Source organism: Triticum dicoccoides, chromosome 7A, assembly GCF_002162155.2.
Source record: "Triticum dicoccoides isolate Atlit2015 ecotype Zavitan chromosome 7A, WEW_v2.0, whole genome shotgun sequence".
Taxonomy (NCBI): domain Eukaryota; kingdom Viridiplantae; phylum Streptophyta; class Magnoliopsida; order Poales; family Poaceae; genus Triticum; species Triticum dicoccoides.
The window spans coordinates 440568996-440581926 of NC_041392.1; the positions used below are offsets into that span (position 1 = coordinate 440568996).

A 12931-nucleotide genomic window follows, 5' to 3' on the forward strand; every position below is an offset into this window, starting at 1 on the left:
ACCGTCCGCGTCGCTACCGTTGTAACTGCGGGGGGATGTTGGGTATTATGTTTAGTTAGAAAATACTCCCTCCGTTCGGAAATACTTGTCATCAAAATGGATGAGATGGACTAGAATATGTTTCGGTTTGTCTTGTACTTCAAGTTGACCATGTAGTACTCTTATATATATATATACCCACAATGCTCAAGCAATAATACAACGATTCCGCCAATTTCCTCTCTCTTCTTTCTAACACTTTTGGTTTGCGGAAAACAAACGACCGAACTGACCCATGCACCCATGTGTAATGGTGTTGGATGACAAACTGCGGCCGGACAGCAAGACCTGCCGGTGATTTTGAGGGATGCCCTGACGTGACCCTACCCACCGCAGTCTACGTAGTCGACATGCCCGATGCCCTCCGGGATCATGTGCCGACATCCATGGTGGATCGGAGGATGGTAGCGAGCGCGAGACCTGACAGGCACGTCGGTAAAATGGGCAGAGCTCACGGGCACGGGGATCCACAACCTCCACGCATCCCCCCCTCTCTTCCTCGTTCGCTTGCTGGGCCCCACTTCCCCTCCACGCGGTACGCGGACACGACGCTTCCGTCGCAACCCCCACACCTTTCCGTCCCGCCGGCCCATCGGCCGCCGCCTCCCTGCGCACCCAGCCGAGGAGACCGCCATGATGGCGGGCGCCTCAGGCTCAGTCGAAGAGGAGGGAGGACTGAGGGCGGAGGAGTCCCCGTCCGGCGGCGTCGACGTCTGGAGCGACGCCGTCTCCTCCCACGCCCCGGAACACCTCCTCGTCATGATCCACGGCATCCTCGGCAGGTGCGTGCGCCGTCCCCCCCGCCCGCGTGTGTTTTGCGCCTAGTGTCGGCTCACGAATTTGATCCAACATCTCGCACTCGTAGCCAGGCTACAAATCTGTTTCGCCCGGCAGCAGAATGGACCAGTGGCAGAATGGAATCCGTAAGTAATGCGGGGCATTGCTTGTGCCATCGGGCATGCTAGAGTGGGTAAACATGGGATTCGGCGGAGTCAGTTGCGGCTCAACCGCTAGTTACTGCAAAACAAGAACTACTACTAGTTACTGCGATTTGTCAAACTGGATGGTCAAGCGTGTGGTGATGCCCTTTGAGTTGTATTGTTCAGTGCTTTTCGGTCAAATCAGAGAGTATGATACGGCATGTTCGGTAGAGTTTGTTTCAAGCACCTGATGATCTGTTTGGAATAGGACGGCCCCAAATTATCTTTGTTCCTGGAGGATTTTATGGACAACATGGTTTGTTACTGAATGAAGAAGCCCTATGCTCGATGATCTGCCAATAGAAAAGATCAGTATCCGCCCATTCAGCTCAGTCAATCAACCGCTGTTTGTTCGTTATGTTAGGCCCACACCTCTTGAAGTTACCGTTATCGTTTATTGGAATTGTTCTTTAACCCTTGGAACAGCCAAGCAAAAGCTACTCCCTCTGTAAAGAAATATAAGATCGTTTAGTGTCTAAATCATCTTATATTTCTTTACAGAGGGAGTACTAGGTTATAAATAAGATTGTTTGCATGCTCTGTTGAGACGAGGTCCAGTTCTTAATTACAGCTGATCGTTGATCTTTTCATTTCTCAAAAATGGCACCTAGATGTGCTTCTTTACAAGTGCTTGCCAAGTTTGTGTTTTCATTTCTGAACTGATAACCCCTTCTGCTCAAATCTTCTCTTATTGATCAGTTTGTTTATCTTTTCCTTTGAGCAGTACCAATGACTGGCAATACGCAGCCAACGAATTTGTAAAGCAGCTTCCTGATGATGTAATTGTGCATTGTAAGTTACTGGATTTTGTGCTTTAACCAACTACATTTGCTAATTTGCCTAATTTTCATGCTTTATTTTTTTATTAATCATCCATGCCATTGTTTTGTTCTATAAATTAATTTGATAATTATTAATGAAAATGTATGTCTGTTTGACAAAAAGTAAATAAGAAACCATTGGGCAGTTTGTTCATTATTTCTTTCACATACCTGAAACTCAAGTGAAACCGCCTCTTTTATATCAACGAGTATATCTCTATTTTTTCTTGACATGTCACTGTCGATGTTTAGTCATAGATCTGTCAGAGTTGTTCCATTCTGAACTATAGATAAGGATATTAGGATACTCACCCAGAAATGGTTTAACATAATGTCAGTTGGTAAGCTGTGTGGCGCGTGCACATGTGTGTATCTGGATATTAATTAGTAGTCAATCACAGGGATGTTCTTGACAAGGCTGCATTAAAAATGTATATTTCAAACTAAATATATCGCTATTAAACATGATATTTTTTTATAGGAGAACTAACACCAATGGTCTAGATAGAACTAATATTTTGGCATGTTTTTTTTCGACTGAATACTGTGAGGCAAAAGCCCCACAGTCTTTTATTAAAACCTCCAGCACAGTCTTACAAAAGAAAATATGTACAGAGCTAAAAGAAACTAAGCTAACTAACTACTCCCTCCGTTCCTAAATATTTGTCTTTCTAGAGATTTCAACAAGTGACTACATACGGAGCAAAATGAGTGAATCTACACTCTAAATATGTCTATATACATCCGTATGTGATAGTCCATTTGAAATCTCTAAAAAGACAAATATTTAGGAACGGAGGGAGTAGTTAGGAAATTACCTATATACATCAGTGATCAGTCTAATTACAACCAGCACCATAATCACCATGAGACACATCTATGGTTCTAGGGTAATGCTCTTATCCAGTGCAGCAGCAAGGGCTTTACAGATGGTTTCATTCTATGAGAATGCAATGTGATATCATGAATGAATTTTGCCTTCCATGCCCCAAAGGTTGGCCTGATGTGCCTAAATATTTTATCATTCCTTGTAGTCCAGATACTCCATGCAGCCAAAAATACAACCTCAAAGAAGAAGGGTTTATGAAACCCTCTTTTTGCAACCAAAATACATTCCCTGATGGACAAACCAGCATGCCACTGTATTTGCAAATAATTCCAGACCCTGGTACTGAAATTGCACTTAAAAAAGAGGTGATCTCTATGTTCATGTAGCTGCGCAGCACACATTGGACATAGGTTATCATCTTCCTCAGATCTCCAATGTCTTCTAAGGAGCATATCTCTTGTGTTGAGACGATCATTAAGCATTAACCATGCAAAGACCTTGATTTTCACGATGCATTTGCTCTGCCAGATCCATTTGCAAGGGTCATCATTGGGTAGTGATATTTTGGCATGTTTAAACTATAACGTTGTACCTGATGTACCATGATTGAAATGCAAACTTGGAACCCTTTCTGAATTTGTAACTTCGAGGGAAACATGGGTAGTCTATAAGTTTACTCATCGAGATTTTGTTATTTAGACTTGTTTGTTCAACTTTGCAGGCAGTGAGAAAAACATGAACACATTGACTCTAGACGGTGTCGATGTTATGGGAGAACGCTTAGCAGATGAGGTAATTGCCATATGCAACAGATGATTTGTACTTGAGGGGCTAAATTTATACAGGCTAGCTGATTCACCATACTGATTTTTTCTATTGAAAGGTTTCTGCGATTCAAAACACCATACTGATTTTTCTATTGAAACGTGCTATTGTTCTCTTCTTACTCAGGTTCTTGATGTAATTAGTCGAAAGCCAGAGCTCACCAAAATTTCTTTTCTTGCACACTCCGTTGGAGGCTTAGTAGCAAGATATGCAATTGCAAAACTTTATAGACATCCAAATAGCACATTTGACAGCAAAGCTGAAGGAACCATATGCGGGTTGGAAGCGGTGAACTTTATAACCGTAGCAACGCCTCACCTTGGTTCTCGAGGAAACAAGCAGGTACTTTGTTGACTGTTTCCCCCTTCTCCACCTTGACTTTCATGTGTTCAAATTTGTTTATTTGAAACAGTGCGGATGATACCTGTTTTGGAACTAATACATAGCCATTTGCTCATTTATGTTCCAGTATTCTTATGTCAAGTCTCATTTGTTTTTGCATGCCTCGTACAGTCATATACTCCATCCGTTCCAGTTTGCTAGCCCCTCTCGTTTTTTGAGTCTAATTTTGACCACCGATTTCATTTAACCAACAAAATATGAGATATGTGCCACAAGAAGTATATCATTGAATTCACATTCAAAAGAAGTTTCCAATGGTATACTTTTTGTGGTAATTTACTCATATTTTGTTAGTTAAATCCATGGCCAAAGTTATACTCAAACCGAAACAGAGGGAGTATTAAAGTTTTGGATACTTATAAGAGATGCTTGAGTACTACTCCCTCCATCCCATAATGTAAGACGTTTTTTGACACTACACTAGTGTCAAAAAACGTCCTATATTATGGGACGGAGGGAGTAGATGTTTACTGTTTGTTTTCATTTGCTTCAATGCATTTGATGCACATTAAATGGCTCCACAAGGGATACCCAATCTTCCAAGGTTTTGGAGGAAAAAAAAGAGAGAAGGAATTTAAACCTTTTCTTATAAGAAACTTACAAAACTGTTGCAATGCCTCTGAGCACTTGCCCCTCTAAGATCTAAAAATACTCCTCTCAAGACTACCTTGAGTACTTCTCGCAATAAATCGTTATCCTACACAGTTTTGTTTTCATTGGCTTAAAAGCGTTTGATATACATAGAAGGGCCCAACAATGACTGCCAATATTGTGAACCTGCACAGTTTTGTTTTCATTGGCTGTGATACACATAGAAGGGTCCCACAGGGACTGCCAATATCTTCTAGAATTGTGGAGGAAGAAAGAGATGTGTTTCTATTACAAGAAAGTTACAAACTGTTGTCATGCCTCTTGGCTCTTGCCTTCAGGAGATCTACAATAAAATCCTGCAGAGCTTCATTTTGAAACAGCCTCATGGATGAAACCCGCACTCAGGCAATAGTTGACACTTGACAGATGGAAATCACACTTTTTACTTGCTTGTATCACTGAATCATTTTGCTGACTTATATATCTATGATCTTGGAACGGTTTATTGGATAAACAAACCATTTTGTACAGTTGATTCGTGCTGACTTATGAATCTAGTGATATTATCAGACTCTAAACATACATTGCTTGTTTGCTTTTCTGCTCCAGATTATATGCATTCCTTTCTTCCATGAGCTTATTGGTAGAGAAACCATATATATTCTTTGTTTGATGTGGCGTTCTTCACTGTTATTAGGTTCCACTCCTCTTTGGATTCATTACGATTGAGAAGGTTGCTTCTCGTGTCATCCATTGGATATTTAGGAGAACTGGGAGACATCTTTTTCTTACTGATAGTGCTGAGGGAGAACCACCACTGTTGCAGCGTATGGTTGAAGATTATGGCGATCTTTACTTTATGTAAGGTTTATGTTGCCCTTCGGTTTCTTTTGGATCGCTTCCGATTATGTCTATTTCTCTTGCAAGTAATGTTTTGTTAATTCTGGCTTGTATGGTATGTGATAACTATACTAATTCTGGGTAACTAAACTTTTTTAGATCTGCTTTGCGAGCATTTAAACGACGAGTGGCATATGCTAATGCTGATTGCGATCGTATCCTAATTATTTGATATCTTTTTATGTAGTACTCACATTGTTCTTTTTCATCTAGGCTTTTTAGCTTTTACTTGTCAATTCTTTAAATTCATGACATTCAGACATTGTTGGCTGGAGAACATCATCTATTAGAAGAAACACCGAGCTGCCTAAGGTATTCTTTTTATTGATTTTGATTGTTCATGCCTTCTTTTCTGGACCATTATCTGAGAAGGACAACATGATTTTCTCATATCACAATTCTTATGTAAAAATATTCCTTCTGTTTCATCATGATTTGCAGTGGGAGGAATCTGTATGTGAGAAGTATCCTCACATTGTACATGAGGAATACTCTGAAGAAATCAGCGATGAGAAGTGTCAAGATTTGGCAGCAGATTGCGATTTTGACTTACTGGAAGGTTAGTTTGATTGTTACATGCAAAAAGTCTGTTTCTCTTCCTTTTTTGAATCTTTCACCAGTCTTAAGTCGGTGCTATCTCCCATTGATGCTTCATACTGAGTCGTTGTTCTAGCATGCTTAATCTTCCTTATGTAGATAATATTTGTAATGTTACATACTCCCTCCGTTCCTAAATATTTGTATTTCTAGAGATTTCAACAAGTGACTACATACGGAGTAAAATGAGTGAATCTACACTCTAAAATATGTCTACTACATACATCCGTATGTGTTAGTCCATTTGAAATCTCTAAAAAGATAAATACTCCCTCCGTTCCAGAATATAAGGTGTATTGGTTTTCGTGCAAGTCAACCATTTGAATATTTGACCAAGAGTATAGAATAAAATAACAATATCTACAATATCTAATATATAAAATATGAAACTACTTTTCATTATGGAATAGACAAAACAAATTTTGTATTGTGGATATTGATATATTTTTCTAAGAACTCGGTCAAACATGCACTCGTTTGACTTTTGAAAAAACAAATACACCTTATATAAAGAAACGGAGGGAGTATTTAGGAACGGAGGGAGTAGTTGATAATGAATCCAACATTTCCTAAATCAAGTACACTTGTTTAATCATAAAAAAGATGTTATTTTTACCAAGAACAATTTTGTGTGCCATTTTGGTCTTACGACTGGGCACTTGTTATTTTTGAATGGACCATTACCTGTGCAATGTTACCGAGTTATGCTGCTTCAATCCTCCTATCATATGATTAGGATATTCTACATATTATGAATACGTAGACAAAATGATTTGCAAGAATCTGCATAGTTCCACATGAAAATCTCACACTTTTGACAGCAGTTAGGTTCATGAATATTTCAGGGGCAGTTAGCCTTTGAAGTTTCAGACTTGAGCAGCACCTAACATAATTTGACAACTAGGAGATGGTAGTCTATTTGTTCTGTGTGTGGAACAGTTAACATAGCAAAGTCCACTGAAATTGTATTTCTGTTGAGGATTGTTTATAGACTTGCGAGGGCCACACAGCCATCATATGATTGATTTGCATTTGTTAGCACCTCTCCTGGACAGTGTAGTTTCAAATCGGTTCCTTTGTGGATACCTGCACTGCCAGTTCTTGGTTGACCAATTCATGTGATGCCGTACGCCTTTAGTAGTTTTGATCTTTTCCTGTGAGATTTGCCATATAACATCTTCAAAGTAGCCTGGATAGTGATATTCAAGTTCCTATAATATTTGAGCCGACCCAATGCCGTGTCCTTTTCTTAGGTATGTGTCCGTAAACCTGGTTTGTTGACTCTATAATGTGGAAGTTAAGACTTGGAAGGTTAGTCACAACTAATTGGCAAGCAAGTTATTTGTTCACAGTTCATTGTTGGTATTCAACAGTCAACATTCAACTTGATGACTGCAATCTTGGTGGGGCACTAGATAGATCGTTTTGTCTTATGTTCCTCGCAATGCTACCGCAAACAGTAGTTATTGACTTCTTCTGTATGGTAAGCAGTAGCATTGTTGGAAAATAGACAAAGTAGCATCATTAGTCATTGCCCATATTGTTCTGTATGAGTTCAATATTTGATCTATTTTTGAAGTCTATTTTTGAATCCGCACCAATATTTTGTCCTGAAAGATTGTGAAAATACTTTCCTTAAACTGACACCATCTTTTTTTCATTTCCCGTTATGCTATCATCATGTAGAAAAAATGGTGACAGGGCTGAGACGCGTTTCATGGGAAAAGGTAGATGTTAGCTTCCACATGAGCATGCGGAGTTTCGCAGCGCACAGCATTATCCAGGTGCCGTGCCGGCCTTCACTGACCCTTGCATTATGGAAAAAAAATCATGACCGAGTCATCCCTTATTTTTGCTCTGTCGACGCAGGTCAAGTATGCGTTTATGAACGAAGGAGCGGACGTCATACAGCACATTATAGACCACTTCCAGCTCTGAGAATTTCCTTGGCAATGCCACTAGCAATGCAGTCTGAAGCTGCAGACCGAGGAGGCTGTCCTACCTCTACTTACACACATTAGTTCCAGACTCGAGACGAAAACCGCAGTCAGCCCACAGCCACAGGGGAGGCCCGGTAGTATCAAGTTAGTTCTAGATTGTTAATTTATTGCTTAACAGTGTGTAACAGTGCGTTGTAATGGCTGTATATAAGAGTAAGTGCCACGAATTACTCCGTGCCGTCCGTTACAAAGAAAGATCCCGTCGGAACGGAGAAAACAACATCATCCTTGTTGTACATGTATCGCTATTATGTGCCCTGTCACCAATCTCACATGTGACGCTATTTTTCGCCCTGTAGTACATGTACATCCTTGCTCGCGGTGGTACCAAAACTAATGGCGGCTGCTACAAATTGACGGGTTGATTTGTTACAAAATTAAGCTGCCTAGCCAGCCGTACGATCACAACAAAAGGAGTCGTCGTCTTCCTCCTATGTTCTACCATCCACCACGCGCATCATCCAGCATCTGTGCACGTTGGCGACCTCGCAGCATTCCAGGTGCTGCTCAAATGGCAACGCTGAGCGCGGCAAGAAACCTTCAGCGCAGCAGCTCCCATGGCAGAAATGTCAGCATTCCAGGTGCTGCTCAAATGGCAACGCTGAGCGCGGCAAGAAACCTTCAGCGCAGCAGCTCCCATGGCAGAAATGTCCGGTGCTCCATTGCAATTGCGGCTGGCGCTTCATTGCAGCTCCGGCGGAGCTTCAATGACTTGCGCAACGTTCCATTGCAGCCTCGGCACACTTCACTGCAGCACCAGCACCGCAAGCGGAGCACGTTGCGTAGGACGCTGGAAGCACCACGAGCGCGTCGCGCCGGACGTCGCTTTGCAGCGCCACAAGCGTTGCCGCCCAGGCGAGATCCACAGCCAGCCGACGCTACAAGGCTGGCCGCAACTTGTCCCCCACAGCCGGTCCAGACCTCTCGTTCGTCCGTCGTGCAGGTACCATCCATGCCTACGGTGGTAGCCACGCTCGGCAAGTATTTGGTGAAATGCCTTTGTAAATTTTTTTGCCGCTTCTTTGAAGCAATGGACCAGACATGAAGTACATATACGAGCACTACGTTGAGTTGTCCAACGACTCGTTCGATGAGGAGGGCCATGCGGATGAAACGACGATGATGCAGACGATCCTTGCGGATGCGGAGCATGTTCTCGATTTCATGAGATCTATCAAGCATCATCGAGTGCTCAATTGGAACAGGGCACTGCCCCTGATGCCTATTTGCGGACTATTTTTTGCCGACGCTTTCGCATGCGCAAAAATGTCTTCGATAACCTTTACAATGGCGCACGGTCCTACAATGACTGCTTCATCTTGAAGAGGGATGCCGTAGGAATGATTGAATTCTCTGGTTACCAAATGTGCACGGCAACATTGTGGATGCTTGCATATAGGACGGCCATGGATTCGTGGGACGAATACCACCGGATGTTCCAGATCGCATGCGGAGACGCCATAGTCATATTTGTTATTGTCGTGGTCCAGGTGTTTGGACCTCAGTACTTGAGAGAACCAAATGTTGCAGACCGAGAGGCTCTTGGCAGTGCGAAGCAAGAGAGTGGCCAGGTTTGCTCGGATCTCTTGATTTCATGCACTAGAGACGGAACAACAGTCCAAAAGCTCTACAAGGGGAATATCAGGACCATGAAGTCCATCATCATTCTTAAAGCAGTTGCATCATAGGACCTCTTAGTTTGACACACTTTTTTCGGCATGTCCGTGTCTTACAATGACATTAGTGCTGCAGCGATCTCCACTATATGCTAGGCTGTCTGAAGGCAAGCTCCTCCTTGCAACTATATTGTCAATGGGCATGAATACAAGATGGGACCCTATCTGGTTGACGTTATCTATCCTTCGTGGGCTACATTTTTCATGACCATATCTGAGCCAGTTGGTCAGAAAAGGTCTCACTTTGCCCAAAGACAAGAAGAAACTAGAAAATGTGCGAAGAGGGCATTTGAAGTGCTCGAGACCCGTTTTGCAGTTGTTCGTGGACTTGCTAAACAATGGGATCCGAAAATCTTGTGGGAGGTGATGAAATATGTGATCATGCACAATATGATCATAGAGGATGAGGGTGAAGATGTTGTCACAACTCTTGAATTTAAGAGCATGGGTGATCCTATCAAATTCCGGCTATGTTTGATGAGTTTGTTCAAATGCATCAACAAATTCATTACCGAGCAACTCATGAACAGCTCAAGGAAGTTTTGATTGAGAATCTTTAGACGGTTAAAGGGGAGAACTAGAACATATGTCCTAGTTTAATTCAAGTATGAACCACGTTAATTTTAAAATATTGTTGGGTTGTAATTTTTAAATTAGAACTACTCTTCTATTTGAACATTTTCAATCACCTACGATTTGATATGTTTTTATTTTGAGTTTGTGAACTTTAAGACCAAAGTTTTAGGGTTGAATGGCTGGCTGATTTTAGGGTTAGAGATGCCCATACACCGAACGAAACTACTTCACGAAGGATAGTTGTGCCCGACCTTTACACGATGGGTAAATCGAGCGGCCGATGCCCTTTTCAAACATATGCATGTTCGGCTAGATTTAAGCATCGTGTTGGAATCGTGCGATTCCGGTCGTGTGTATAGCACGACTCTACACCGAATAGTAAGAAATTTAAATTGTTCAGCTAGAGGATGTTGTGCGCTTGTAGTCTTGTGACTGACCTACCAAAACGGTGAAAACGACGTATTTACACACTTACGTGGCCGCCGAAATGTGGCGCAGGCAGCGGTGCATCGCCGTGTGTGTGTGTGACGCCGAAGTCCGTGCAGTGCGGAGGAACGCAGCAGCTTTGGAGGAACAGGGGGCAACCAGCGGCAGAAAGGAAAGCTGCTTGCTTTCGTACGTACACACACGGCTCGCTTGGCTTGGCTACCTTTTTGGTTGGTTCACGTCGGGCGTCGGCAGTCGGCACGGCAAGCACATCTTCCCCTGCTTTCTTGGACGGAAACATCTGGTTGTTGCGGATAAAAAAGACGAGGCAGGGCAGGGGCAGGCAGTCGGTACGCCGCGCGCCTACAAGACATATGTCACTTATTCATATCTGCCTCGCAGCGGGTCAGCACCTCCGAAAGAAAGGGAGGGAGGACATGCTCTTTTCTTTCTTTTCTGACTTTACATCCCGGTATGGAACACGATGAACCAAGTCGAGCCGTGCGCATCGGAAATGATATTACCACCGAACCCATCTTGTTCAACATGGCGCCGAGACGATGGGGCTGGAAGTGGGGCCCAGGCGGTTGGTGCGCACGACTCTCGAGACACGCCGCCGCTCCACGGACGTCGCGTACGTGTTGACATCGCCGGCCTGCCTCTGCCTGCCTGGGTGTCGCGTGTGTACGTACGTGCGCGCGGCACGGCCGGTGGTGTGGTGGGGTGTATGGTCAAGTCAAGCGGGAGGGATAAACATCTGCCTCCGTTTCTTCACCGTTTGACGATCGGCTCGTTGCCGGTGCGGCGGCACTTGTCAACTCGCTGGCTTCCATTTCATGCTATATGCTAACCTGACATCATGCATTTGCTCACCGGACGTACACGCGGATACGAATACGAAGATCAATACAAATACGGACTCGTCGTATGGACGCGTTCCGGAACTTGAAATTTCGCTGATGGGAAATGTACGCGTCGCTTGTGTACGTAGTACTACGTGCGTGCTGGTCAGGACTCAGGAGCAACCAACACCAACATTGTGTCTAGCTTGGCCCCGGCAAGCTGGCCTCTTGGCACTAGACACATTAATGCGGTTCTCGGCCGGGGAGGACTGCGAATGGTCCACGTATAAATTTGATCCGGTAAAGTCGTCGTCGGTCGCCTGCCGTTCCGTTGCAGCAATCTTGGCCTCAGCTTGGTAGTTGTACTATACTTCTGGCTGATGGCGATGCGGCCACCCACATATATATATATGGAAAATTCTTCTTCGTGCTTTTTTTCACGGCAGTACATATCTCATTCATATCATAAAAATTAAAGTACAAGTCATGTAAAAATCGACATGACAAAATTGAAAAGATAGCATGACATCTTTAAGCTTGACACCAACGTCCATCACGTGCCTCCGACATCATTACATCAGTCATCAAAAAAATAATGACAGATCATTTCCTCATCCATCACGTGCCTCCGGCATCATTACATCAGTCATAAAAAAAATAATGATAGATCATTTCCTCATCCGAGCTCGACGTGGCTCCATCGTTGATTGCAGCTTTGCGGACTTCCAAGGTGGCTCACCAAAAGTGAAGCCATTTATAACATCCCAAATTTTTAATTTGGAATGTTATACATAGTCATCCATGCATATCATATTTTATTTGCATTTCATCTCGCGATCCTCGAAATCCTAAGCAACTCAAGGACCCTCGGAGAGAGTTGGAGATTTTCCCGGTTTTCAAATTTGATTTTATCAAATTTTGAAACGAGGATTTTGGTTTTAATTATTTTTCTCTTCGAAAATATTTCATATTAAAATATATGAGAGGAGATAATATGACTTCTCCCAGATAATTGAAATATTGGAGGAAAAATATTAAAATCAAATATTTGTTTTATTTGGATTTTATTGCAATTTTGTTTGCATTAGAAAAATTGCATGTTTTTCAAAACTGCATTTTAGGCCAAGAAAATGTTCATCTCGTTCTAAATATTTTATTTAGACGGTGAAAATTTGTTTTGCCATTTTTAGATTTTTATTTATTTTTTTCTAGGATTTTATTCGGTCGACAAAATTATTAAAAAAAAAAAGTTTCCCGCGCCCGACTGGGCCTAAGGCCCAGCCGAGCCAGGCCGGACCGAGCAGCCACCGCCCCCGCGCGCGTGCGCCGCCCCGCCGCCGCTCGGACCGGAGTCCGAGCCGGACTCCGCCTCCGCCGCCGCTTGCCCCTTCCCCAAGCAGCCGCCCCCCTCCTTATAAGCCGCCATC

The 12931-nt window shown here is 43.0% G+C and overlaps 1 protein-coding gene across 3 annotated transcripts; it reads left to right on the plus strand.

Annotated features, from left to right (window-relative positions):
* Window positions 1–369: 369 nt before the first annotated feature.
* On the plus strand, window positions 370–8282 carry LOC119330055 (lipid droplet phospholipase 1-like). Of its 3 annotated transcripts, XM_037603164.1 has the most exons (11): window positions 375–821; window positions 909–962; window positions 1744–1811; window positions 3391–3461; window positions 3621–3836; window positions 5185–5348; window positions 5487–5542; window positions 5647–5699; window positions 5829–5946; window positions 7671–7768; window positions 7854–8282. In XM_037603164.1, the coding sequence occupies exons 1-11, from the start codon at window positions 673–675 to the stop codon at window positions 7920–7922; spliced, it is 1116 nt and encodes a 371-aa protein (XP_037459061.1). In that variant the 5' UTR covers window positions 375–672; the 3' UTR covers window positions 7923–8282. The 3 variants fall into 3 exon arrangements, with proteins under 3 accessions (XP_037459063.1, XP_037459061.1, XP_037459062.1); XM_037603166.1 differs by lacking the exons at window positions 7671–7768; window positions 7854–8282 and adding an exon at window positions 7238–7649 and having other exon boundaries at window positions 370–821; XM_037603165.1 differs by lacking the exon at window positions 909–962 and having other exon boundaries at window positions 378–821.
* Window positions 8283–12931: the final 4649 nt, after the last annotated feature.

Bases quoted from the DNA above. Each gene is read 5' to 3' on its own strand.
- LOC119330055 (XM_037603164.1), top strand. From the start codon at position 673: ATGATGGCGGGCGCCTCAGGCTCAGTCGAAGAGGAGGGAGGACTGAGG. The intron at 3,462-3,620 runs GTAATTGCCATA...CTTCTTACTCAG, and splicing joins GAGAACGCTTAGCAGATGAG to GTTCTTGATGTAATTAGTCG. The intron at 5,947-7,670 runs GTTAGTTTGATT...ATCATCATGTAG, and splicing joins CGATTTTGACTTACTGGAAG to AAAAAATGGTGACAGGGCTG.